This window comes from Eimeria tenella, genomic scaffold, assembly GCF_000499545.2.
Source record: "Eimeria tenella Houghton genomic scaffold, Eth_scaff5, whole genome shotgun sequence".
NCBI classification, from domain to species: domain Eukaryota; phylum Apicomplexa; class Conoidasida; order Eucoccidiorida; family Eimeriidae; genus Eimeria; species Eimeria tenella.
In genome coordinates this window covers 347,582-373,684 of record NW_013543395.1, presented here as the reverse complement: position 1 = coordinate 373,684, position 26,103 = coordinate 347,582, and the positions used below count along the sequence as shown (strand labels likewise).

At 52.3% G+C, this 26,103-nt stretch overlaps 6 protein-coding genes across 6 annotated transcripts; 3 read left to right on the top strand and 3 right to left on the bottom strand.

Annotated features, from left to right (window-relative positions):
- Positions 1 to 1,917: 1,917 nt before the first annotated feature.
- On the bottom strand, positions 1,918 to 6,038 carry ETH_00011085 (CCCH finger DNA binding protein, related; the record flags this gene model as incomplete). The annotated part of the gene is made up of 8 exons (XM_013377332.1): positions 1,918 to 1,944; positions 2,309 to 2,539; positions 3,376 to 3,654; positions 4,242 to 4,318; positions 4,553 to 4,717; positions 4,916 to 5,026; positions 5,301 to 5,440; positions 5,905 to 6,038. 8 exons carry the CDS (start codon positions 6,036 to 6,038, stop codon positions 1,918 to 1,920), a joined length of 1,164 nt encoding a protein of 387 aa, XP_013232786.1.
- An 809-nt stretch (positions 6,039 to 6,847) lies between these two features.
- ETH_00011080 (uncharacterized protein) lies at positions 6,848 to 8,244 on the top strand (the record flags this gene model as incomplete). The annotated part of the gene is made up of 2 exons (XM_013377331.1): positions 6,848 to 7,873; positions 8,053 to 8,244. 2 exons carry the CDS (start codon positions 6,848 to 6,850, stop codon positions 8,242 to 8,244), a joined length of 1,218 nt encoding a protein of 405 aa, XP_013232785.1.
- A 1,162-nt stretch (positions 8,245 to 9,406) lies between these two features.
- ETH_00011075 (uncharacterized protein) lies at positions 9,407 to 11,167 on the top strand (the record flags this gene model as incomplete). Its single annotated transcript, XM_013377330.1, has 1 exon — positions 9,407 to 11,167. One exon carries the CDS (start codon positions 9,407 to 9,409, stop codon positions 11,165 to 11,167), a length of 1,761 nt encoding a protein of 586 aa, XP_013232784.1.
- Positions 11,168 to 11,554: 387 nt separating this feature from the next.
- Positions 11,555 to 12,016, bottom strand: ETH_00011070 (uncharacterized protein; the record flags this gene model as incomplete). The annotated part of the gene is made up of 1 exon (XM_013377329.1): positions 11,555 to 12,016. One exon carries the CDS (start codon positions 12,014 to 12,016, stop codon positions 11,555 to 11,557), a length of 462 nt encoding a protein of 153 aa, XP_013232783.1.
- A 92-nt stretch (positions 12,017 to 12,108) lies between these two features.
- ETH_00011065 (uncharacterized protein) lies at positions 12,109 to 16,151 on the bottom strand (the record flags this gene model as incomplete). Its single annotated transcript, XM_013377328.1, has 5 exons — positions 12,109 to 12,619; positions 12,875 to 13,497; positions 14,034 to 14,339; positions 15,475 to 15,804; positions 16,080 to 16,151. The coding sequence occupies 5 exons, from the start codon at positions 16,149 to 16,151 to the stop codon at positions 12,109 to 12,111; spliced, it is 1,842 nt and encodes a 613-aa protein (XP_013232782.1).
- Positions 16,152 to 17,119: 968 nt separating this feature from the next.
- ETH_00011060 (sufB/sufD domain-containing protein, putative) lies at positions 17,120 to 24,923 on the top strand (the record flags this gene model as incomplete). Its single annotated transcript, XM_013377327.1, has 10 exons — positions 17,120 to 18,358; positions 19,968 to 20,181; positions 20,379 to 20,466; positions 20,631 to 21,222; positions 21,710 to 22,411; positions 22,704 to 22,820; positions 23,090 to 23,237; positions 23,485 to 23,633; positions 23,927 to 24,028; positions 24,777 to 24,923. The coding sequence occupies 10 exons, from the start codon at positions 17,120 to 17,122 to the stop codon at positions 24,921 to 24,923; spliced, it is 3,498 nt and encodes a 1,165-aa protein (XP_013232781.1).
- Positions 24,924 to 26,103: the final 1,180 nt, after the last annotated feature.

Sequence of the window (26,103 nt, the reverse complement as noted above, 5' to 3'; positions counted from 1 at the left end):
AGCCATATAGCCAGCTAGCTAGCTAGCTAAATGGCTACGCGTAGCTAGCTAGCTAGCTTGCTAGCTAGCTAGCTACGTGGCTGGCTAGCCAGCCAGCTCGCCAGATGGCTGGCTAACTAGCTCTACACCTAGCTGCTTTGTGCCTGCGGTTGCCCGCTTAATTAGACAGCGGCTACCTAGCTAGCTAGCTGGCTGACTGTGTAGCTAGCTGGCTGGCTAGCTGGCTAGCTAGCTGGCTAGCCTATAATTCGCAGCGCACGTCTCCGGGGGAGCCTCATTAGTGAGCTAGCTAACTGGCTGGCTAGCTAGCCGTCTAACTGGCTGGCTAGCTGGCGAGCTGGCTGGCTAGCCAGCTAGCTTTTGCTAGAAACTGATTCAGACGTTTAAAGAGGAACGTTTGATTTATTTTTCAGAAAACTCCTTTTAAAAAAGACATTTTATTCTTTTTTGCTTCTCCTTTTGCCTCTCAGTTGCTTCTTGTTTCTAATCCAACAAATTGAGACTTGAAAAATAAATATAAATGCCAAAAAGGAAAAACAAATATTTAAAAAAGAAGTAAGTGCCAAAAAAGGATAAACAAATGTTCAAAAAGACGCATATGCCAGAAAAGGACAAACAAAGATTTTAGAAAAGGAATGCCAAAAAGGGAGAAACAAATATTCAAAGAGGAGAAACAAATACCAAGGAGAGAGAAACAAAAAGGAGAGATTGAATAAGAGGAAATTAAGAATAAAAAAGGAAGAATTAAAAGAAGACAAATAAATATTGCAGAAAAGGAAATATCAAGAAGAGAGAATGGAGTAAAATTGAAGGGGAGAAATAAATACCAAAAGAGAGGAAAAGATAAAAAACAAGAGAAAAAATTAAAGAACCAAAAGGGAAATATTAAAAAATAAAAGTACAAAAGTCGAAAAACAATAAAAGTCCAAGATTAGAAAATAAAACTAAATGAAAAAGAAGAGAGAACAGAAAAACGAAAAAGCGGCTGCTTCCAACTGCCCTTCCTCCGTTTTCTCCCCTTTAAATCTTTTCTCTTTTCTTCTTTCATTTCTTTTATTTGTTCTATTTCTTTCTTTTTTCTCTCTTTTCTCCTAGCCCCAAAAGTTCCCCCTCTGCACTTTTGCTTCCTTGCGTTTCTTGTTTTATTCTCTTTTTTGCTTTTATTTGCTTTTTTCATCTTTTTCTTTTCCATTTTTATTGTCTTTTCTCATCTGTACTGTTTCTATTTTGATTCTTAATTATCTCTTTTTCATCTTTATTGCCTCTCCGTTTACTCTTTCATCTTTTCCATTTCTTTTGATTCTCTCCTTCACCTATTTATTATTTTCTCACTTTCATCTTTATTTTCTTCTTTTCATATATACCATTTCTTTATCGTTTACTAATCCCTTTGTCTTTTGGTAGTCCCTTTTACTCCTATTTCTATTTTCTGATTCTCTTCCTCCCTTTTCACTTTCTACTTCTTTTTATTTATTTTCTTTTCCCTCGTCCTTCACTTTTTTCTTTCCTCTAGTTAAACATTAAAAGACTCAGTCCACTTCACTTCATCGGGCGGCTGGCCCGGCTAGCCGCCTGCTAGCTAGCTAGCTACGTAGCTCTCTGGCTAGCTAGCTGCCTTGCTAGCCTGGTTTCGACTTAACTAGCCAGGCATCTAGGCGGCGAGCTAGCTGGCAAGCTAGCTGACTAGCTAGCTGGCTAGCTAGACTGCTAGCTAGCTAGCTGGTAAGCTGCCTAGCTGGCTAGCTAGCTAGCTGGCTAGCTAGCTAGCTAGCCAGCTAGCACCTGATCACTGCCGCCGCAGCTGCGGGCTTCAGGCGGTGTTGACACTTCCAGCTCCCCCAGGAAATCCTCCGTCCTTTGCCAACTGGCTAGCTAGCTAGCTAGCTACCTAGCTAGCTAGCCGCCCCAACTCCTCTCTCAGTCATCAAGCGCCTCCAGCTCCTCCTGAACAGCCGCAGCTCGCGCACATGAGTGACTGGCTGGCCAAGTAGTAGCCAGTGAACTCATGAAGCAGCTAGCTAGCCAAACTGCTAGCCAGCTACCTACCCAGCAAGCTAGCCAGCTAGCTACCCAGCTATGCAGCTAACTTGTGGGCTAGATAGCTAAGTAGGCAGCCAGCTGTCTACCTGCCTAACCAGCTAACCAGCTGCCTAGTTATCTAGCCAGCTGTCTATCTGCCAAGCTAGCTGGCTAGCTAGCTAGCTGGCTGGCTAGCTAGTTCGATATATATCTCGTTATCTGGCTAGCAAGCTAGCTCGATAGCTAGCTGGCTAGCTAGCCATGTAGCTAGCTGCGTTATATGCCTCACGGGAACGAGGTCGTCCATGAAGAGCTCTGCCTTGATTGGCTGCGGCGCCTTCCTGTCGTTGCTGCTACCACTGCTGCCGCTGCTGCCCTTATCATTCCCTGCTGCTGCTACTGCTGCATCTTCTGCTGCATCTTCTCGTTTGTCAGTCTCGCCCTCATTCTCAGAGGCCTCGCGCAGCGCCGCCCGCGCTGCAGCATTTGCTTCGTCGAGTGTTTGTTGGTTTCTTTCTCTCTAAAGAACAAATAAACAGATAAATAAATACTAAACAAATAAAAATAAATAAATAATAAATAATAAACAGGTAATAATAATAACAAGAAACAGATATATGATAATGATAAATAAATAAATGAATAAACAGGTGGATCAGTGGATTGGTAAAGTAAGCAACTTCGAAGGCAAAGAAATAAAGTTAATTTTCTAAATAATGAAAACAAAAAAGATTTATTTGAACTAAAAATGTTTGAACAAAAGGGCAAAAGAGCTGTTTCAGCTTCTGGCAGCAGTTGTAGAGAGAAATTAAAATTTCAAGTTGCATTTCTTTTCTTGTACAAAAAAGTACAATTGGGGCTTCTAGGGTTTAGGGTTTAGGGTTGGGATGTCAAACCTATAGCTTTAGGGTTTAGGGTTTACGGGGAAATGCAAAGAGTCCTTTCCCTATAACTTTAGGGCGTAGGGTTTGGATATGCAAAGAGTCCTTTCCCTACAACTTTAGGGTTTAGGGTTTAGGATTTAGGGTTTAGCGTTTGGATCTGGAAAGGGTCCTTTGCTTAATAGAATTTAATCGAACTAATTATTCAAGTCCAGTAAGTGCAAATGTGCACTAATAAACGGAATACAAATATATTTATTGAAGGTCAATTAATCAAATAAAATGTAATTTATAAATGTAAAAGGATCAAATAAAATAAGATTAACAAATACAACTACAAAAATGGCGTTTCAAAATCGCCTACAGCAAAAGCGCGAGCAACGAACTGAAGCAACAGAATTCAAGTCTTTTAAATAAACAACATTTATTTTGATTAAGCAATTGATTAATCAATTAAATATAAATGCCAACAAACCTCCGCCACCCAGTCTTCATCTTCTTCATAATCCTTTTCGTCTGCTGCGCCTTCAGCGTCAACGAAGAGCGCCGGATTAAATGAGAACAGGTCTTTTCCTGATAGCTGCTGCCCCTTGCTGCTGCTGCTGCTGCTGCTGCTGCTGCTGCTGCTGCTGCGCTTGCCCTCCTTTTGCTGCTGCTCCCGCAGCGCCGCCAGCCGCCGCTCCTCCTTCGCCTTTTTCCAGGCAGCAAAAGTGGCCGGAGTTACTGGTGTGCCTCCTGGGGGCAGTGCTTGGCGCTGCAGGATCAAGAAGTGGAATTTTGAAGAAATAAATTGCATTTAATTCCATTAAATATCGCTAATTATTTACTCTTGACATTTCCAACTATTCTAATTGGCATCTGACGTTTAAATGGCTCTTGGAAACCTCAAAAAGCAGATAAAAACACCCCAAAACAACCCTGCTGCTGCGGCTGCTGCCGCTGCTGTGGCTGCTGCTGCTGCTAGAGCCGCAGACAGAGGCGCAGCAAAAGAGAAAGACACTTGTAGGTGGAATTCTTGATGAAAACATTTATCTTTAAATTTTGAACTATTAGTAAATGCATAGTTGGATTATATTGGCAAAGAGAGCAGTAGCAGACTCAAATAGATCTGTGTAGCTGCTCATTTTATTGCATTTCGTTTAAGTTCGAATTAAAATAGTTAAAGACTGAAAGACAATAAACTTACTAATTATCGAATATTTATAAATAAATAGATAAATGCAAATGCACATTTTAAAGTATTTAAATAAAAATGAATAAATAAATAAACATATAAATATATAAATAAACAAACAAATGAACAAATAAATAAATGCATTTATTTCTTGTTTAAAACCCCACCTCTCTCTCGACCTTTTCCTCTATTGGCTCTTCTTCTTCAGGAACTGAAGAGTCCTCTTCTCCCTTCATCACGTACCCTGAACCGAAACCGTAAACCCTAAACCCTAAACTCTAATCCCTGGGCCGTCTTCTGCCCTCTCCACCGCGCACGCCGAGCCAAACTCTAAACCCTAAACCCTAAACCCTAAACCCTAGACGCGAATCCCTCATCCCCTCCCCTCGTCGCGGTCCTCGGCGCGTGGGCGCTCCCCAAAGCCTGCCTGCGAGCCAACCCCTAAACCCTAAACCCTATACCCTAAACCCTCACGCACCCTGCGGCAGGCAGTGCCTGTACTTGCAAGAATCGCCTCCATTTGGACAAACCCAAAACCACCCATATTGTTTCTTCTCAACAGCTTCTAAAAAGAATTTGCAAACAATCGAAGTGTCCCCCTCCGCCTCTTCGCCGTTGGACCCCGGCCACCGGCTGCAGCCAGCTGCGCGCAAACCCTAAACCCTAAACCCTAAACCCTAAACCCTAAACCCCTGATTTCCCCGCTCTGCACCCTCTGGCCCCCCACTGGTAAAGACCCAAAAGAAAAGCCGCAGCAAAGCGAATGCAGAAATGCACGGCCAGCAGAAGAAGAGCTGAGCTCCCTAGGGGTTAGAGTTTAGGGTTTAGGGTTTAGGCTTGCTTTGCTCTCTCTGGTCTATGTACAAGTCTATCTTCTGCTCCTGCTTTGACTCCTTCGGGTCATACGTGCCCACGTTGGACTCGCTCGCCGCCTTCTTCACGTTTTCAGTACCTGCGAAAACCCTAAACCCTAAACCCTAAACCCTAAACCCTCGACCCCAAACTTCTGGCCCAAAGCCCTAGAGAAGAGCAGATCCCAGCAAGCCACCGCCTAGCGTCGAAGAGACTCAGCGAGCGCCTGAAGGCCGCGTTCTTCCCCTAAACACTAAATCCTAAACCCTAAACCCTAAATTTGGCGCCCTGCCCGCTGTAGGCTTCAGCGGGCGAAAAGAGCAAGCCCTAAACCCTCGTGCTGCGGCGCAGGCAGTCAAACCCTAAACCCTCACCCTTGAAAAGCGCCTGCAGCAGCATTTGCTGCTGCAGCATGGCTTTTTTCGCTTGCTGCTCTTCTTTTTTCTTCGCAATCTCGTGGGCCTCTCCACCCTTCTGGGGGCCTTTGGCGGATTGCTGCACCGACTTTATGAACCTGCAGCAAATGCCAGCCACAGCCAGCCCCCACGCAATCCCCAGCAGCAGCAGCAGCAGCAGCAAGTGCAGCAGCAGCAGCAAGGGCAGCGGCAGCGGCAACTGCGGCCGCAGCAGCAAGTGCAGCAGCAGCACGAGAAGGATCAGCAGCAAGAGGAATTGCCTGAGAACGGGAGGAAGAGTGGATGGAGGGGCAGCAGCAGCAGCAGCACAAGTAGCAGCGGCAGCAGCAAAAGCTGCAGAAGCAGCAGGAGCAGCAGAAGCAGCGTGGCACTCAACAGCAGCAGCCAATCCACAGCGCGTGGGATGGGTTTGTGCTGCTGGTGCTGCAGCAGCAGCAGCAGCGCCTGTTGCTGCTGCTGCTGCAGGTGCCGCCTGCGCTGCAGCTGCTTCCGCCGACAAAAGCTGGCCGCAAAGCACCGCTCGTCGCCCCCTGAACCCTAAACCCTAAACCCTAGAGCCTACTTTTGTACAGCTTTGGACTTGTTCTTGTTTTTCAAGCCGAATGTTTTGTCTTCAATTATTTTTTGCTTTTCCCTCTCGAGGGCTTTCTGCTGCCCCTTCTCACTCTTGGTGTCTTTCTTCTTGGCGGGTGGCATTTTCGCGGCTGAGGGTTTAGGGTTTAGGGTTTGGGGTTTGGAGGACCGCTGCCGAGGGTTTGGGGTTTAGGGTTTCAAGATGGGGCCTGGCACGCGGGGCACCCCACGGGGAAGAAGAAAGCGCGCGGACTCGCCTAAACCCGCGATAAGGGTTTGGGGTTTAGGGTTTAGGGTTCAGGGTTCGCGGTTGGTGTTCAGGGGTGGACGAAGGCACTGCGAAAACCCTCAGCCGCGAGAGCGCAAACCCTAAACCCTACACCCTAGGCCTGGAAAAATGAAGCGGGATGCCAGGGAAAGCGAAGCCCTGTTCCTAGGGTTTAGGGTTTTGGGTTTAGGGGTTTAAGAATTTGGATCTAGGGCTTGGAGTGTTGGGTTTGCTCCTTCTTTTGCCCCCCTTAGCATACAGCCGAAGCAGCAGCACCGCTGTTACACTTCAGGGAAAGATCTCAAATTAGGGTTTACGGTAGGGGGTTTAGGGTTTAGGGTTTAGCGTTTAAGGTTCGCAGCCAACCGCCACATCGGTGGGGCTGCCCCGCCAGGTCTCAGCCCCGTAACCCTAAACCCTAAATCCTAAACCCTAAACCCTAAACCCTTCTTAGCCTTCTTAGGCACATTTCTTCCAAAGGCCATCTCTATTTTTAAGGCTGCCCTCGCCCTGCAGCAGCAACAGGAGCAGCAGCAGAAGCAGCCGCTGCAGCGCGCTTGTCTGTCCACGGGGTTAAGGACATGAGGGTTTAGGGTTTCTGAAACCCTTCCCGTTTTTGTTGCTGCTGCATTTTAGCTGCAATGAGTCATCTGTGCCCTAGCCAATGACCAACGGCTATCTGCTGCTGCAGTGTGCTGCTGCTACTGTGGCTCCCTTGTGCTGCCGCTGCACAGCGGCGACCAGAGCAGCAGCAGCAGCAACAGCAGCAGCAGCAGCGAAGGACTCAGCAGCAAATTTACACGTCAATACAGGGTGCGTAGGCAGAAGATGTAAGGATCTGCAGCAGTGGCGCAGCGCAGCGTCTCCAGTTGCTGCTGCTGCTGGTGGTGCCGCACCATCCCGTGTTCCCACTGTTCCTGTTGTTGCTAGCAGCTTGTCGGGCTTAAGGCAGCTGGTGACTGCAGCAGCAGCAGCAGCAAAAGCAGGAGGTAGCACTTCGGATAGTCGGCAGCAGCAGCAGCTGCAGGAGCAGCCAACGCAAGCAGCTGAAGGAGCAGCAATTGAAGCATCAGCACCAGTAGCAGAAACTAGAGCAGCAGAACGAGCAGCAGGAAAAGGAGCTTCCGGACTGCAGCAGCAAAATGCGGCAGCAGCTACAGCGGCGCCAAAGAAGCTTAAGAAAAAAGAGCAGTTTGCTGCAGCTGCAGCACCTGCTGCAGAAACAGTAGCTGCTGCTGGTGGTGCTGCTAGAGAGAGAGGAGCAGCAACAGCAGAAGATTCGTCTGCTCCCAAAGGGCGAGCAGCAGCAGCAGCAGCACTAGAGACCGCAGCAGCAAGTGCCGCGGCTCCTGCAATAGCAGGAGCCGCAAGGGCAGCAGCAGGAGGCGCAGCAGACGCAGCAACAGACGCAGCAGCGGACGCAGCATCACCCGCAGCAGCAGCTGCAGGATCAGCAGCAACAGCAGGTGCAGCAGCAGCAGCAGCGGCAGCAGGTGGCGCCCGTTTGTCTGTGTACGAGCGCTTCCCGTCGATGGCAGCAGCAGCAGCAGAAGCACCTTTAAAAGTCTGTCTTTCTCGTTTTGCTGCTGCAGCAAAGCAGCAGAACAAAAAGACAAAAGCAGAAGCCTGGTCTTCTTACGAGGGCTGGCCTCCTCGCTCCAGAATCCGCATTGGAGACGAACACTCCAGGGTAAGGGTTTAGGGTTTAGGGTTTAGGGTTTAGGGTTTAGGGTTTGCCGCAGCTGGCTGCAAGCCTGTCTGCCGGCCAGGCTTGGGACGCCGATCGTCTAGGGTTTAGGGTTTAGGTTTCTAGGGTTTCCCAGGTTCAGGGTTTAGGGTTTAGGGTTTAGGGTTTGTGGCTGCGTGCAGTTTGGCCCCCTGGGGCGGGAGTTGTTTGTGTTTAGCAGAGCCACAGGCGGGGGTTTAAAGCGCGAAGCAGCTTTAGGGTTTTGCTGCAGCAAAAGGCTCGTGCTGCTGCTGAGTCTGGAGGAGTTTGAGGCCCTCGTGCTGCTGCTGCCTTGGATTAAACACCAGCTCGCAGAGACCAAGAAGCTCATCTAAACGTTGCTGCTGCTGCTGCTGCTGCGGCTGCTGCCGCAGCAGCCCGTAGGGCGGTAACTCTTGTCCTCCGTGCTGCAGCAAATGCCCCGTTTTAGTCCCTGGTGGTGTTGTTGCTGCTGCCGCGGCAAGCAAGACCTGCAGCAGCAGCAGCAAGTCTTGCTTGCTGCTGCAGCTGCTGCTGCCGCAGCAGAACTTGCAGCAACAGAGCTCGCCGTTGCTGCTGCTGCTACAGCAGCAGAGCTTACTGCAGCGCTTGCTAATACGGCAACAGCAAAAGTTGCTGCTGCTGCAGCGGGAGAACTAGCTGCTGCTGCAGCAAAAGAAATTGCTGCTGCTGCAGCAACAGAAATTGCAGCAGCAGCAGCAGCAGCAGCAATTTTAGTACCAAACAATGGCCACGGTTACCGTGGCCACGGTTACCGTGGTTTGCTGCTGTCTTGCGGCGTATGCTGCGGCGTTAGTCTGGCTTTGTTCTTTAGGAGCAGCAGCAGCAGCAGCAGCAGTCACAGCAACAGCAGCAGCAACAGCAGCGGCAGCTTCTGGCGGCTGGCTACTTCAGGGTTCAGGGTTGTGATCGCTACGACTGGAGCTGGAGGCGCTAGGGTTTCGAGTTCACACATTGGGTGTCGTTTCCGAAGGATATGAGGGTTTAGGGTTTAGGGTTTATGGCTTAGAGTTTGGTGTTTAGCGCTTAGGCTTCGGTCTGTAGGGTGTAGGGTTTAGGGTTTAGGGTTCGCGGCTCTGGGGTAGGCAGCAACTGGCTACCCCGTCATAGCACACAACTAACCAATAAGCTCCTCTCAACTCGAAATAAAACTTCAGTAGTAATTTCAAACCCTAAACCCTAAACCCTAAACTCTGCTTCTGCAGCCCAGCCCCGGCAGCGCATGCTATACACGCCACGTTCGAGCGGTATGGTTTAGGGTTTAGGGTTTAGGGTTTAGGAGTTACGGTCCGAGTGGGGCGTCCATCTTTTTGTCTCCGGTTAAATCATATTCTTTTAATTTTGGGCTTTAGAATTTGCTGTTTAGGGTTTAGGGTTTAGCGTTTGTGAGCGCTCTCCCGTAGACGAGACAGAGCCCAGGGTTTAGGGTTTAGGGTTTACAGCTGGCGGTCGCTGCCTTGTGCCTTAAAAGGCTGTTCTCAGCTTCTCCTCGCACCGATGGAGTACCTGAAAAGCAACAGCATCGTCAGCAGCAGCAGCAGCAGCAACAGCAGCAACAGCAGCAGCAGCAGCAACAACAGCGCCAACGGCACAGATCTCGACTGTCTAATAGCATCAACACTGCACGACCTAGAAACCTTTTCCTTCCCCCCTTGCCAGCAGCAGCAGCAGCAGCAAAGACATGATGAGTCTCCACATCTGCTGCAGCAGGATCCGCTGCTGCAGCAGGTGATGCTGGTGCAGCAGCAACAACTGCTGCAGCAGCAAGGGGGCGCACTGCAGCGGCACGAGAAGCCGCAGCAGCCAGGGCCAGCTGTCGAGGCAGCAAAAGATTCAGCAGGTGTTTCAGCAGCAGCAGCAGCAACAGCAGCTGCTACTACAGCCCCTTCAACAGATGAAAGGCTGGAGCCGCGAGCAGCTGCAGCAATGGATGCAGCAACATATCCCAAAAAGGGTGGAGCAGCGGCAGCAGCAGCAGCAGCAGCAGAGAAGCAGTGCGACTCTCTCAGCTTCTGTGTAAAGGAGCTGGAGCAGGAGCTGCTGCGGCAGTCTCCCCCTGTGCCGTCCTCGGCTGCTGCTGCTGCTGCTGCAAGCACCACCCCAGCAGCAGCAGCTGAAGCAACAGCAGCAAAGCCACAGGATGGCACAAGCGGGCCCGTGGATCTGCTGCAGACCCTTGCTGATGTGCTGCGGGCAGTCGAGAAAGGGCCTCTCCTTGCTGCAGACGCTGCTGCTACTGCTGCTGCTGCTGATGGTAGCGCTTCAGGTGCTGCTGCAAAGGCAGCAGATGCAGCAGCAGCAACAGCAGCAACACCAGCAGCAGCATGCCCCAATGCTTTTGCTGCAGCTCTGGAAGCTCTGAAAGGCGATGATCTTTCCATAAGCACAATAGCTGACCCAGTGAAGGAGCTGCTGCAGGTGTACGAGCCTTGGTTGCAGCAGCAGCAGCAGCAGGAGCAGCAGCAGGGGAAGCAGCCTGCTGCAGGCCTATCACCCGAGGAGCTGAAGACCTATGAGAAGCAAGTGACCGTCTACAGGCGCATTGTCTTCTTGTGTGACCAGCAGCAGCCGCAGCAGCAGCAGCAGCAGCAGAGGGAGTCGTCTGCAGCAGCAACAGCAGCCTCATGGGGACAACTCCTGGAGATTCAGCAGCTGCTGGAGGAGGCTTGCAACCTAGGGGACATCCCGCCAGAAGTGCAGCAGCAGCTCAATGCAGCAGAAGCCAGAGCAGCAGCAGCTGCTGCAGCTACTCCTGCTGCTGCTGCTGCTGCTGCTACTCCTGCTGCTGCACCAGCTGCTGCACCTGCTGCTGCCGCTGCACCTGCTGCTCTCTCGGCGGGCCCACCCACCCAGGAGCGGCCGAAGCCGCTGCAGCAGCCGCAGCAGCAGCAGCAAGCTGCGACGGCGAGCTCGACGCCAGTAGGAGGCGTGAACGCGAGCAGCAGCAGCAGCAAGGAGGGCAGCAGCAGCAGCTCGCTGGGAGAAGAGCTGTCGGACTTCTTCGGATTTGTGGGGGCGCTGCAATCTGCTGCTGCAGCAGAAGGCATTGACCTGTTGGACCCCGGGCTGCTGCAGCAAGTGCTGAAGGGGGAAGAAGGTGACCCGCGCATAACGAGGTTGCTGGACAGCGTGGAGCAGCAGCAGCAGCAGCAGCAGCAAAGGCAGCCGCAGCAAAGGCAGCAGCAGCAGCAGAGGCAGCACCACCAAAAGGAACCAATGCCTGTCAAAGAAGCAGAACAAAGGTGTCGGCAGCAGTAGTTGATGTGCTGCTGCTGCACCTGGTCTTGTTGCTGCAGCTGCTGCTGCTGCTGCAGCTGCTGCTGCAGCTGTTGCCGCTGCAGCTGCTGCTGCAGTTGCCGGTGCTGATGCTGCAAGAGCTGCAGCATGGCAGGAAGCACAGCGGTCCCAGTCAGGCAGCAGTAAGGGCTGCTGCATCTGCAGCTGCAGCCCTCAATGCAGGGGCTGCAGCAGCCCGTCCACCAAAGGCAGAAAGGCATGCTGCAGCAATAGGAGCAGCTGCAGCAGCGATTGCTGCTGCAGCACTGCTACTGCGCCGTTCAATTTGATCCGCAGCAACAAGAACAGGGGGCGTGACAGCGTAATTTTCGGGGTTAGGGTTTAGGGTTTGGGGGTAATAGCAGGGGTTTAGTAGCCGGAGGTGACGTAAGTAGAGTTAGTAGCTTCGCGTGCTGCTGCTGCTGCTGCTGCAAGCAGCGAGCTGCACGGGGCAGGTGCTGCAGGTGATAGCGTTGCTGTACCGGTAGCCGTTCCTGCAGCATTCATTGCTGCTGCACCTGCTGCGGGTGGTATTGTTACTGCTGGAGCGGCTGCTGCTGCTCCAGCTGCTCCTGCACCTGTTGCAGCCGCAGCTGTTCGTGTCTTAGGTGCTACTGTTGACGCACGCTGCAGCTGCTGCTGCTGCTTGTGCTTCTGGTGCAGCTGCTGCAGACCAGCGCTGCTTGCAACGGATGCTCCAGCAGCAACAGCTGCTGCTGCTGGAGCATGCGGCTGCCGCTGCTGCAAATGCTGCTGCTGCTGCTGCAGCATCTGTAGCCGCTGCAGCACTTGCAGCCACTTCAGCACTTGCAGCCGCTGCCGCTGGAACATGCAGCAGCCGCTGCTGCTGCTGCAGCAGCCGCTGCTGCAGTGGCTGCTGCAGCAGCTGCGGCAGCTGCGGGCGGCATGTGGAGTTCAAACACTTAGGGGTGCCACCAGTTCTGGTCTGTGTCCATCACTGTGAGCTGCTGCAGCTCTTCGCTGCTGCCAGCAGCAGCAGCAGCGACGGCGCGCAGCAGCGGAGCCACAACTGGCAGCATCCAGCTGCGGGAACCAAAAGCCAGGAAGTGGGGGTGGTTTGCTACGGCCCTTCGGCTGCTCACCGGGGGTATGTACACTACAAAGCGAAGGATTTGCTGCTGCTGTTGCTGCTGCTGCTGGTTGTGCGAGTCTGGGACCAGCGATCCCAGCGACCACCGTGCCCTTCCTTTCCTTCTCCGGCCTTCCGACGGCTGCTGCTGCTGCAGCTGTTGTTGTTGCTGCTGCTGCTGTTGCTGCTGCTGCAGCTGCTTGTTTACATCCCACAGCTGCAGCAGCTTCAGCGTCAGCTCGTAGATCTGCCGCTCCCGCCGCGGCGGCTGCGGGTCCCAGCAGATGTACCTCTTGGTCAGCAGCTCCTGCACATCGGGCGGCATTGGCTGCCTCGCAGCGCGCCTGCAGCAGCAGCAGCAGCATATGCGGTGAAAGCGGCAAATGTGGCGATCGCAGCACAAGAGTAATGCGCCCGCTGTTCATTCGCCTATCTCGTTAGCAGCAATGCCTCAATTGTTCTCGTAAGCAGCCGTAGCAGCTCCTTTGGGAGACCCAAACGAGCAGGAGCAGCAGCAGCAAAACGGCAGCAATAACAGTAGTAGTGACAAGATGATACAGTAGGAGCAGCAGCAGCAGCAGCAGCAGCAGAAGGCGTACTGATTTAGCGGCGCCAGCTCTACAGGAATCCTATGGGGCAGAAGGGCTTTGGGGGTTTCCGCTGCTCCAAAGCCAGCTCCAGCAGGTGCTCTGGCTGCTGCTGCTTCTGCTGCTTGTGCCTGCTGCAGCAGAGCCTTTGCTGCAGCAGAAGTCTGAAAGGCGTCGCTCACGCCCGCAGCGCAGCGGGGAGAAACAATCATGTCGCCGTCTAGGTTGGCAAAGACAGCCAGTCTCTTGAACTGCAGCAGCAGCGAGCCCCTTTTGCTGCTGCTGCTGCTGCCGCTATCTTGCGTCTCTGCTGCTGCTAAGGAACACAAAAGGCGCGCGGCGTCTCGGTGTAAGTACACCGGGCCGCTGCCTCCACCCCACACGAGAATGGTGGCAATGGGGGGGTCCAGCCTTAAGAGGCGCAGCGCAGCTTCGGCTGCAGATATTGCTGCTGCTGCTGCTGCTGCTGCTGGCCCCGCCACTGCTGCTGCTCCCTTCGGCGTTATTCGCGGGTTCTCCCGGACCCCCGCGAGCGCAGGAACGACAAAAGTGAAAGAAGTCAAATCGAAAAACGGAGAAGACAGCAGGCGCTGCACCAGCGCAGCTGCTGCACCTGCTGCTGCAGCGGCGGGACCCTGCAGCAGCAGCAGTAGCAGCAGCAGCGACAACACCGGCAGCAATGCACATCCCCCGAAAAGCACCCAACGAGCCTCGTACAGAGCAACAGCAGCAGCTACAGAAGCAGCAACAGCAGCGGGAGGGCTGAGCCTGCTGCAGCCACTGCAGAAGCTGCGGCAGAAGCCAGCACCCACAACTGCAGCAACAGCAGCCAGAAGCAACGCAGGAGTTCGCAGCCAAGAGGCCAAGGAGTAGAGCACACTAGCAGCAGCAATACCAGCCGCAAAAGCAGCAGCCAGAACGGCAGAGCCGCAGCAGCAGCAGCAGATAACCAAGGCGCAGCAAAAAGAAATGACAGCACCAGCAGCAGCAGAGGCAGGAATGGCAGCAGCGGGGAGCCCAGCTGTAATAGCAAAGGCGGCCGCAGCAGCAGCAGCGCCACGAAAAGCAGCGAAGGCAGGCGGCACCACCACCACCACTACCACAGCCAACAGTAGCCGAAATTGCAGCTAAAACAAACAGCAGCAGCAGCAGCAGCAGCAGCAGTTCTGACATGGCCTTCCCAGATGGAGCTTTCTTTGGCCAAGATTGCTCTGGCGACAATGGAGCCGTGACAAGCGGCGTGTAGATACACCCGGACTCTTTTGCAGCCTTTGAAAAATCCTGCGCCCTGCAGAAGCAGGGGCTGCGCTGCAGCAGGGTCGCTGTCATCTGCTGCTGCTGCTGCTGCTGCTGCTTCTATGGGCTCCGTGTTAAGCGACAAAGCGCGGTAGATGATTTGCGCCACCTGCTGGATCTGTCTGTACAGACACCCCGAGGGCTGGGAGGACTGTGGGGTCAGCAGCAGCACGCGATCATGCTGAAGCAAAAACCGGAAAAAAGTAAATCAAATGACAACTGCAGCAGCAGCAGCAGCAGCGGTGTCGAAGGCAAAAAGGCAGCAGCGAAAGCAGCAGCAGCAGCAACTGCCCCCGAAAAAGAGTAAAACCACCAACTGCAACAGCAGCAGCACCAGCACCAGCAAGCTTGCATGCACACATGTGCTGGCCTTTGTATGCACAACTGGTACAGATAAATAAAAAGACAAGAATCCACTTTTGTATGCGCCAGTGCACTGCGCAGCAAAAGCCACACAAGTCCAGTGGGGTCCACTGGTCCTTGGCGCCTGCATGCATGCGCGCTGGACCAGTGGACCCCACTGGTTTCTGCATGCATGCACCATTGACCAGTGCCCCACTGGCCCCTGCATGCAAGCCCCAAAGACCACTGGACCAGAGTGGCGCCTGCATGCATGCGCCATGGACCACTGGACCACGCTAACTCCTGCTTGCAGGCCCAAAGGTCCAGTGGACCACTGGCAAATGAGTTGAGGCATAAATGTCAGAAGCGCAAATGCATGTGGGCAAAACAGCCCAAGGCGAATTCGCAGAACTAAGGCAGCGCATGCAGAATTAAATAAATATGAAATATAATATAATATAAAGTTGAAATTAAAAAGTGCAGAATTTATCTTAGTACATCTGCGGGGCTTTTTGCTTTTGCATGCAAAAGATGAATTATGAGTACTGAGGAGCGTCAGTGTGCTGTATGTACAGCAGCACGGACGAGAGGCCGAAAGGAAATGAAAATAAAAGAAATAAAACTTGCAAATAAATACAGGAGGAAATTGAAATAAGAGTGGAGAATAAGAAACACGAAAAGTGGGACTGGGAAGAACCAGCACTGCAACGGTCCAGCCTCACGAGGCGCTTCATAGCAAGCGACGGAGCCAGCAGCAGCAACAACAGCAGCAGCAGCAACAACAGCAGCAGCAGCAGCAGCAAGAGCCGCTCAACCGGAAACAGCGGCAGCAGCGACAGCAAGAAGACCAGCAGCAGCAGCAACAGAGGTAGCAGAAGCAACAACAGCGAGAAAGCAGAAGCAGTAGCACCTAAAGCAGCAGCAGCAGCAGCAACAGGACAGTAGCAGCAGCAGCAGCAGCAGAAGCAGCCCACCCTGGCTTCTTTTTCAAGCTGTTTTTTGATGAAATCCCACTGCCAAGTCCAGGTCCATTTCCAGCGCGAGTTCGTAATAATATCGCGCCCATGTATAAGAGCCACGAAGGCGCAGACGCCTGCTGTTGCTGCTTCTGTTGCTGCTGCTTCTGCTGCTGCTGGGGATTCCGCTGCCGGCCCTGCAGAGAGCTGCAGCCGGTACAGATACGGCTGGTAGAAGGTCCAGCTTCGGACGTAATCAGCAGCAGCAGCAGCAGCAGCACCAGCTGCAGCAGCAGGCGCGCTTGAGTTGGGGTTTCGTTTGTCGGGGACGAGGCGGAAGGAAGGGAACTGGGACAAGGAACGCAAACATAAGAAACCTGTGTTGCTTTTGCTGCTGCTGATGCTTTTGCTGCCGCTGCTGCTGCTTTTGCTGCTGCTGCTTTTGCTGCTGCTGCTGCTGCCTTTGCTGCTGCTGCAGCTAGTGAGCGTGTTGCAGATGCTTCAGCAGTCCTTAACACATCCAAAACAATCCTTTGCTCGCGGGACGCACGCAGATCGCGTCAGCAAGAGCAGCAGCAGCAGCAGCAACAACAGCAGCAGCAGCAACAGCAGCACGAGCTTACCTTGTACTCTTCTGAGGCCTGAGTCTCGTAGCCACTCAGAAACAAGGCCAGGGCGAAGAACACAATGCGCATCTTCGTCGCTCCAGGCCCGAGTCAGGGTTTAGGGTTTAGGGTTTAGGGTTTAGCTTCAATGCATAGAGGCTAGCAAGCCTAGGATTTAAGCTGTCGGATCTAGGGTCTGCAGCTACAAACTTGGCGTTCCCTGTCAGGCTTGAATAGTTACAAAAAGCTTTAGGGTTTAGGGTTTCGATTTTGGGGTTTAGGGCTGCTGCTGCAAAGCAGAGGCGAGACAGCGGGAGCAGTCAAGAACACCGGCGAGCATCAGCAACGCCATATACTACGGTTTAGGGTTTAGGATTTACGGTTTAGGGTATAGGGTCGGGAATAAAGCGTTAAATTGGGAGTCAAGAAAAGGAAAAGCGAAAGGAAAAAATCGTTTAGCGAGACAAAGATGCTGCTGGCTTGCGCAGCGCTCATGGATCCGCCGATGTCAGATCAGGATTTCGGGTGTAGGGTTTAGGGTTTAGAGCGCCACTTCTTCAAATCGCCTTTGACGGCAACTTTTTTTCATTTTTAAATTTAATTCTTTTCTTTTTTTCCTCAACTCTCCCGGTGTTGCCGAGGCGCCGCTGCAGCCGAAGACGAGACATAGCTCGTCCACAGCGTTGGTCGATAACGAGAGGGTTGCTGGTGAGGGATTACGGTTTAGGGTTTAGGGTTTAGGGTTTAGGGTTTAGGGTTTAGGGCTTAGGGCTTAATATTTGAGGTTCGGGGTGCACGGTGCGGGCTAACACTTCTGCAAGGGCTTCCTTGGCTCTCAAGCTAGGCCAGCCCTAAACCCTAAACCCTAAACGGTAAACCTTGTTTCCCTTCGGCCGCCGAGGGATCCAGTAGCCGCACTCGGCCTCTAGCATCAGCTCTAAACCCTAAATTCTAAACCCTAAACCCTAATTCCTGGGGTTTGCGGCACGGGGTCCTGCTCTTTCAAGTGCATGGGGCCTCTTCACAGGCGATGGCCCTCGCGGTTTATTTGACTGCTTATGGGCGTTTGGCCTCGCCGGCAGCAGCAGCTGCTGCCGGTGCTGCAGCGGTGGCTCCTGCTGCTGCTGCTGCTGCTGCTGCTGTGGGAAGCCTCTAGCTTGCGCCTCAGCAGCAGCAGTTCCAGGAGGGCTGGAGGAGAGCCCCATGCGGCTTTCTTAGTCTCCAGGGCCCCCCTGGGGACCCCCGTTGGGGGTCCCCCGGGGGCCCCCTTGGGGGGCCCCCCGAGGACTCAACAAGGGGGCCCCCTAGAGGTGCCCATGTGGGGCCTCTCTAAGGACATTGGAAGCTTATTGTCTGTACACCCGAAGAGGCATTTCTCAGGAGCTACTAGGAGGCCCAACGGCTTTTCTTGCCGCAGCGGGGAGTCTGCAGCTGCTGCTGCACCGGGTGCTGCTGCTGCTGCACCGGCTGCTGCTGCTGCTGCACCGGGTGCTGCTGCTGCTGCGCCGGCTGCTGCTGCTGCTGCGCCGGCTGCTGCTGCTGCTGCTGCCGGCCAACCTGCAGGCGGTGCCGCTGCAGGAGCTGGTGAAGCACCGCCTGCAGCAGCATCAGGTACAGCAGCAAGCGGCTCGGCAGCAGCAGGCTCAGCAGCAGGAGATCCAGCGGCAGCAGCAGCAGCAATAGCAGAAACTGAAGAATTAGAGGGAGAGTGGAGCAGCAGGCTGCTGCAAAACGAGGGACCCAAGACTTGGTCTCCGTCTTCGCTGTCTCCCTTTCAGGTGCCGCGCGATTTGCTGCTGCAGCTGCGGCCTGCTGCTGCTGGTGCTGCTGCTGCTTCTGCTGCTGCAATCACGCCGTGGACTGCAGCAGCAGCCTCGCGCTTCTTGGATGCAGCAACAGACACCTTTGTCCCCAAAGCAGCAGCAGCAGAAGCAGCAGCAGCAGCGCGGGAGGCGGCTTGGAGAGAGGCGCAGCATGGGGGCACAGACCAGCAAGTTGCAGCAGCAGCAGCCAACGCTGTTGCTGCTGCTGAGGCTGCTGCTGCAGCAGCAGCTGCTGCTGCTGCTGCCTCCAAGGGGCCTCAGAAGGCAAGGAGCGACGACTTGTGGGGCTCCATGAGCCGCCTAATTCGCCGTCTTGTTGCAGAAGAGGAAAATGAAAATGAAAGTGAAAATGGAAATGAAAGTAAAAATGAAAAAGAAATAAATGCAGATGAAGATTCAGAGACATATTCGGACATTAGTGTAGAGCCAAGATTCATTCCCGACGACTGGACAGATGCCCCCAGGCCGTTTCTTGTGAGAGCTGCTGCTGCTGCTGCTGTGCTGCTGTTGCTGGTGTGGCTGGTACTGCTGCTACTGCTGTTGCTGCTGCTGCTGGTGTGGCTGGTGCTACTGCTGCTGTTGCTGCTGCTACTGCGGTTGTTGTTGCGGCTGCCGCGTCTCCTACTGCTGCTACCGCTGCTGCTGCCCTCGCCGCTGCTGCTGCTGCTGTTGCCGCAGCTGGTGCTGCTGCTGCTGCGGGCGCTGTGCTTGCTGCTGCTGCGGCGAGCCTCCTTGCTGCTGCTGTTGACAGCAAGCCTGACAGCGGGTGCCCCTGTCAGAGGGCTGTTGAGAGCCCTTGCTGTTGTTTCTATTCTTGAACTTTTGTTTGTTTTATTTTTCTTTCTTTGCTTGACTTCTGCGCGTCTGCATGCATGCGGTGTTTGCGACTGAGTGCTGCGGCTCGCTGCGGTGTCTGTACACCGCAGAACTCCACCGCCATTTCGACTCTGTCGCTGAGCCATTTGTCGAAACCCGATATCGACACAACCCATTCTGCCTTGCGAAATCGACTAAAGTTGCAGTTTGTCAGCCCTTTGGAGCGAAAAAGACAAGTGCGTGAGCTTCCCCCGGTTCAGGTGTACGTACACCCCAGCCGAGCTGTACAGACACCCCAGTTCTCTCCTGCATGCGTTCCAAATGAGCTGCGCATACACCCCAGCGGCGGTGTCTGTACACTCCAGCAGCAGGACCTCTGCGCGCAGCCACTCGAGGTGTCTATACACCGCGTTGGCTTCCAGGCAAAATAGCAAAAGAAGAGCAGCAGCGCGAGGGATCTAGTGCTGCTTCTCCTCTCTTTGTGTTTTTGCTTCTCTGCAATTGATGGGTAATAAGGTTAAACTTCCTTTACTGTAAATATATATAACAAATAGTGACCTATAATTTTTATTATATTTTTATAATATAGTTTTTAATATATAAATAAAAATATATAGCTGGAAAAATGTATATGTTAAAATATATTATCACCCGTACTAAAACGCTGTGAGATAACTACATTAAAGGAACTTGACATCTTTAAAAAAACCTATCATTTAAATTGGAAAAGATAAAAACCTTCTAAGTTTTTAATGTTAAATTAAATAATTCAATTATATATTTATTAAAATTATTATATAAAAAATTATCACTATAATGTATATCTTGGGACTCGTTCTGAGACTCCCTACTGCGCTGCTGCGTCTGCTGCTGCTTCATTTTGCTGCTGCGGCAGCCTTTTGCTGCTGCGGCGGCCTCTGCTGCCGCTGCTGCCTTCCTCTCACTTCGTTTTTGCCTTTTTTCATGTCTCTTTTTAATGCCCTCTCGAGTGTCTTGGCACCTCTCTTTCTTTTCCTTTCATTTTTCTGGTTCCCCCCCAATTTCTTTTTCACTTAACCTTTTTTTTGTCTAATTTTCTTCTCATGTTTTTTCCTTTTTTGGCTTTGAGCTGCAGATGTCTGTGGCGCTGCCAGGTCTGAGTGTCTCAGCCAAAGGCTGGGAGAATTTCTGATTTATTTTGCGTTTGCGGCTCTCTTGCTGCAGCAGCTGCTGCTTCTCTTTTACTTTATTTCTTCTTTTTGCTTTTCGCTGTTTTCCGCTGCTGCAGGCTTTCTGGCTGAAGACTTTGGGCGTGGCTGTGCGCTCTTTGGAGGGCCGCGCAGCAGCAGCAGCAACTTGGCTGCGGCAGTGCCACCAGCAGCAGCAGCACAGGCAGTACAAAACGGACTGGCGACTGCAGCAGGAAGCCAAGGAAGCAGCAAGCATGCAGCAGCAAACAGACACGGGAGAACTAACAAACACAGACGCAGAGGCAGAAGCAGGTGAGCATGATTTTCAACTACGTAGGCTTTGAGCCAGGAACTGACGAGGTACCAAATCCCAAGAGCTTAAGTGCTGCTGCAGCGGCTCCTTTTGTGCTGCTGCTGTGCTGCTGCTGTGCTGCTGCTGCTACTGCACACAAGCGCCGATGCATGCCTGGGTGAGTCGCTGATGCCGGCGTGTCTGTGTCTTGCTGCAGTTCCTCCTCCATTTCCCTTGCCTGGAAGTCTAACCAACATAAACCACAGGTTTTATAATGTTTTTAAACTTATGAATGCAGCAGGATGGTGAGCCATGGCTGCAGCAGCAGCACCTGCTGCTGCTTCTGCTGCTGCTGCGGTCTTTGCGCTTTGAAGCGTTGGTGCGTGACATGCCGATCTTGCCTCCCGAGCCCGCTGCAGCAAGTCTGACTCTGTAGCTGCTGCTGTTGCCGCTGCTGCTGCTGCTGCAGGGATACATGTTTGGAACTGCCCACTCCCCACTCTCGGCTAGAGAGCTGGCGCTTAGGCTCTGAGCTCCGTCATCTGTACTTCACTCGCTTTGACTGTCGGGTGTCTGTACACCGCGAGTTGCTGCCGCAGCACCTGGAGGAGTACGTGCTGCCGCATGCAGACGCAGTGTTGGTGCTGCGGGATGGGATTGTCGATCCCAGCCTCAGCAGGGGCGTGGGGGTCTTGGCTAGCCAGCTAGCTGACCAAGAAGAGGTGGGGGGAGTCGCAGCTAGCCTGCTGGAAGGCATGGAGCGAAAAAACCCTCACGAGAAGCAGCAGCAGCACAGCGCGCACAAAGAGAGCGCCTGCGGCTGCCCAGAGACCGCAACAGCAGCAGAAGCGGCAGAAGCCGCAGCAGCAGCTGCTGCTGCTGCTGCGGGAGAGCCAGAGGACGGGGAGGATGGGGAAGGGGAGCCGCTGCCTGCAGTTTGCTGCAGCTTTTTCGATCTGCAAGATGCAGCAGTGAGGGCAGAGATCGAGCAGCAGCTGAGGTTTATTCCTGAATATACGAATTACTGGCGGAAGAACACTCAGCCTTTCCACAGAGGCCAGGTGGGGCTTTGCGCGGACTGCACAAGTGCCCACAGGTGCTTTGAGTCTGCAGAGAGATGCTGCTGCTTTGTGCTTATAAGCCTCTGCATGCATGCATTTCACTTGAGTGTATGTACACCCAAAGAGCCACGAAATACAGGTATCCTTCGTGGCTGTTTGCCTGTACGTACACTCAAATGACTGCACACGTTTGCTCCTTGCAGCTGTTGCATGCTTTTGCGCTACATAACGTACGAATGTGTATATATACGCTTTATGCATGTATGCATTATGTATACGCATACGTGTATATACACATATATATATACGTATACATGTATATATATATATATATATATATATTTCATACGCATATGGGCTCACGTTTATAAGTGGGGGGCTTACGCGCCTTTTAAAGGATGTGAAGTGGACAAAAGTTCGCACAGACTGGATGCAGATGTCCACGTGCATGCAAATGGATGTGTGGCGTGTTGGGGTGTACTGACAGGTGGGGAAGACAAGCCGCAAGTACGACAATGACTTTGCCATTTATGACTATCGCAAGCTGGACTTTGGAATGGCAAAGATGTCTGCACTGAATCTTGCGGGGATGCATGACGCAGCAGCGCTGATTGTTACTGACTGGGAGGAAGAGCCTGCCGACGCTGCTGCTGCTGCTGCTGCTGCTGCTGGCGATGACAGTAGTGATGAGCACAAAGAGGCTTCCCATAGGGCAGCAACAGCAGCAGCACCAGAGGGAGCAACAGGGGATGGTAAAGATGAAGGAGATGCAGCGACAGTTAAAGATACAGGAAACGCAGATGGGCGCTCCAAGAGGAAGCCCGTTGTTTTACAAGTCATTCACGTAACAACCTCAGATGAGATAGATCGCATTGGCGAAGGGGGAAGCAGCAGCAGCAGCAGTAGCAGCAGCAGCGATAATGCAAGAATTGCGACTCCGCTGATAAACCCTCGTTTTGTAATCCACGTAGGCCGCAACGCAAAGTGCCAAATACACCAAACTCAAGTCAGCCTCTCTTCTTTGTTGTCTCCGGCGGAGCAGCAGGAACTGAAGCAGCTCAAGCAGCACAAACGCGAGCAGCAGCAGCAGCAGAAGCTGACACAAAAGGGGTTCAGGGGGCCTTGCGTGAACTCAGCCACAAGAGTAGTCCTGGAAGAAGGGGCAGAGTTGCATCATGTTTATTCCCAGGTAGCCAGCTCTTCCTGCAGACAGCAAATCCAGCCAGCTAGCAGGAGTATGGCTGTACCACTGCAGCTGAACTGGCCTGTGTTGCTGCTGCTGCTGCTACCGCTTCTGCTGTCGGCTTGCCACTGTTTTGAGCTGCTTGCAGCGTACACATGATTATCTCGCCGCGTGCATTCAAACAGTAATTTTGAAGCATTAGTTTAACCCAAACAGCATTTAAAGCTAAGGATTGAATAGCTTAATCTTTGTAAATTCCATTTGCGTCTATTGCGCATGCCGTTCAACTTGTTCGCAGGAACTTGATGAAGACAGCGCACACTTTGAGAACCTCTCTGTCTGCTGCCAGCCTCGATCGAAGTACAAGCTCACTTTTGTCGACGTAGGAGCAGCCATCAGCCGCTTCGCTTTGCAGGTAACAGCCCCACCGCCAAGTCAGCAGCTAACTGCCAAAGCGCCTCCGGCAGAGCCACAACAGCAGCAGCAGCAGCAGCAGCAGCAGCAGCGGCGATCTGGTCAGCAGGAAGCTGCAACAGCGGGAAGGAATGCATGTGACTGTAGCTTTACTTAAATAGTTAAAGTAGGGTCCCACGGCGCTTAGCCTAGGGCTTGGTAGGCAGGCTTTAGTGCGCACGACCTAAAGCGTAGGGTGTCTGCGCTTTGACTGTGTGCTACGGAATGCAGGTGGAGGGCTCTGAGGGTTCGTCACACGTATCTCGGGGTATTTCGTTGCTAAACAAAGACCAAGACCATTCCAAATTTGAAATGCTGCATCACATTGCCCCGGACGCAGAGACAGATCAGGTCCACAAGAGCCTGGTGGCAGGAAAAGGTCAGACACGCAGACCTGCAGCGCCCCGAAACTATATCTGCTAGCCACCTATCTAGCAGCCAGCTAGTTAGCTAACAGCTAGCTAGCTAGCCACGTTTTGACGCAAATGAAAGCCACGCACGGCGGCATCACATGGTAGCTAGCCGTGAAGCTAGCGAGCTAGGCAGCTAGCTTGTTAGCTAGGTTGCAAGGAAGACAGGCAAAGTACGCAATGCGTAGCTGGTCACTTCCGCTTCGCTGCATGCAGCTCGGGCTATATGGCGAGGGCGCATAAGGATAGAACGGCAGGGAACGGGAGCGAGTGCCTCGTCCTTAAATCGTGTTATTTTGCTCGAGGACGGCGCGAGATGTGTCGCAGTGCCCACTCTCGAAATTGTTCCAGAGGACATCAAAAAGGTAATGTGGAGGCTTCCTGAGCTCTTGCCTCATCGAGAGTGCTGGTTTATCGGATAGAGTTCATGGATTGAGGCCGAGGTCTTAGGTTTATTTTCTCTGGATTAGTGCATGAGCTGCTTAAGTTAGGAAAATTGAATCGGGGTTTGGGGCTTCGGTGCTTCGGTCGTGTTCTAGGGTGCAGGCGCTTGGTTGCTGTAGTGTGAGGGCTTGGCTTGCCTAAACCCTAAACCCTAGGGTCCTAGGATCTAGGACTTAGCGTTCAGAGGTTAGGTCTCGTGCATTGTTGCTCGCAGGCCACGCACGGAGCTGCCATACGGGACTTCGACACGGAGCCGCTCTTCTATATGATGAGCCGCGGACTTCCTATAGATAAGGCCAAAAGGCTTTTGATGCTGGTAAGGCAGACTCAAGGATTCTGGCTTTCAGACTTCACGGTTTAGGGACTAGCTGCATGCATTGTAAATCAGCTGCATGCAGTCTAATTCAGTGCATACACACGAACTCAAGTGCGACAGCGCGGACCTCTGAATGCTATTACGCACTCTTTAAGGATAGCTGCTTCTAAGCTAACCTCCTAAATATAAATGACACATGAAGAACCTCAGTTGCAAATACCTTTGCTTGGGTGACTGCTCGCATTTGCGCATTCGCATGTTAACAAATTGCTGAAGACGATAGAGCTCAAACCAAGGAGGCTTCAGTGTAGTAACCCGCAAAGGCGGTGTTGTGTGGACATCAATGGGTAGTACAAATACGGGGAATATGCGACCAACCGGGTATCATTAGTCTTCGTTCATGAGCCTTTTGTGCATTCGAAATAATAAATCCATGCTGAGTTGCATTTGGGTGCAAGGTGCCAATGAATATTTTGCCGACGCCGGTGGTAGACGCATCCTTGTAGGAGGCATATCATAGCTAATTCCACTTTAGTTTCAGCCAGGCTGTGATGTGAACGCACCTCTTTGAGTTCGTGGATGGGTATGCGTGCAATACATTTGTAGGTGCGCCTACAGCTGCATGCGCAAACGTAATTTCACTTGTCCGGATTTGCGGGCAAACGTGCATCCACGCCCGACATATGTGTATGTATATATGTATATGCTCCTATATGCAGAGATATCTGTTTTTTGCTGGTTGTTGCAGGCGTTTGTAGATGATGTCGTAAGTCCTGTTAATGACGAGAAATTGGCCGCAAGAGTTCGGCAAAAAGTTGAGGGGCTTTTGCCTAAGTCGAGCTCTGGCCAGATACATAGACACCACATGTTTAGGGGTGGCGATGGCGGGGGTTGAGTTGATTTTATCGCGAGTGCTTTTGGCCGTTAAGGGCTTAGCATTCAAGTATGATGCATGTGTAGATGTGTGCAAGCATGCATTTGCATGCACAGACATACTTTCGTTTGTTCTTTTAAGTTTTTGGCAGTCCTTGAAGGACGTAGAGGTGCATCGAAGCGCAAATTCACAGACGCCTTGTGTCACGCAGGAGCTCATTTTTAGCGGGCTTGCTGATAGAATCGTTATTAGCGAGGCAGTGAATTACGAAACTAGATATACGGACTTACACTTAAGCTGTAGACCAGAAGGTGGTGTCCTCTCCATCTACTTTCCCAGATGCTGGCTACATAGATAGCGGATTAATTGCGTAGGTAAACTCTTTCCTACCTCGCTTGATCTGAAGTCTCGCTATTTATCACCCTTTTCGACAGAAATTTATTCACAAGTCAGGATAAAACAAGCCTTAGCAAAAGGTACAAATGGACAGGGTGAGGCCATCAATGACCCATATTATCCTAGACCTATGACAGCATTGAAAGGCTGAGCAGCCCTTGAATAGTTAGCTTGAGAACCGCTGTGTAGGAGCAGTAACGGATCCGTTAGAACTCCCTGAAGCCTCTGCGCTTGCGCCTTCTAGGTGCGAGTTTGTAAAAAACGCACATCCTGGTGATCTCCACCTCCAGCTGCATGTGTTAGCGAGGCAGTGAATTACGAAACTAGATATACGGACTTACACTCAAGCTGTAGACCAGAAGGTGGTGTCCTCTCCATCTACTTTCCCAGATGCTGGCTACATAGATAGCGGATTAATTGCGTAGGTAAACTCTTTCCTACCTCGCTTGATCTGAAGTCTCGCTATTTATCACCCTTTTCGACAGAAGTTTATTTACAATTCAGGATAAAACAAGCCTTATCAAAAGGTACAGATGGACAGGGTGAGGCCATCAATGACCCATATTATCCTATACGTATGACAGCATTGAAAGGCTGAGCAGCCCTTGAATAGTTAGCTTGAGAACCGCTGTGTAGGAGCAGTAACGGATCCGTTAGAACTCCCTGAAGCCTCTGCGCTTGCGCCTTCTAGGTGCGAGTTTGTAAAAAACGCACATCCTGGTGAGCACATTTCCCAATTGTTGGCTGCTGCGGCCCACCAGGATCAGCACCGTGGTTGCAGCTAAGCCTCTGAACCGTTGCCTCG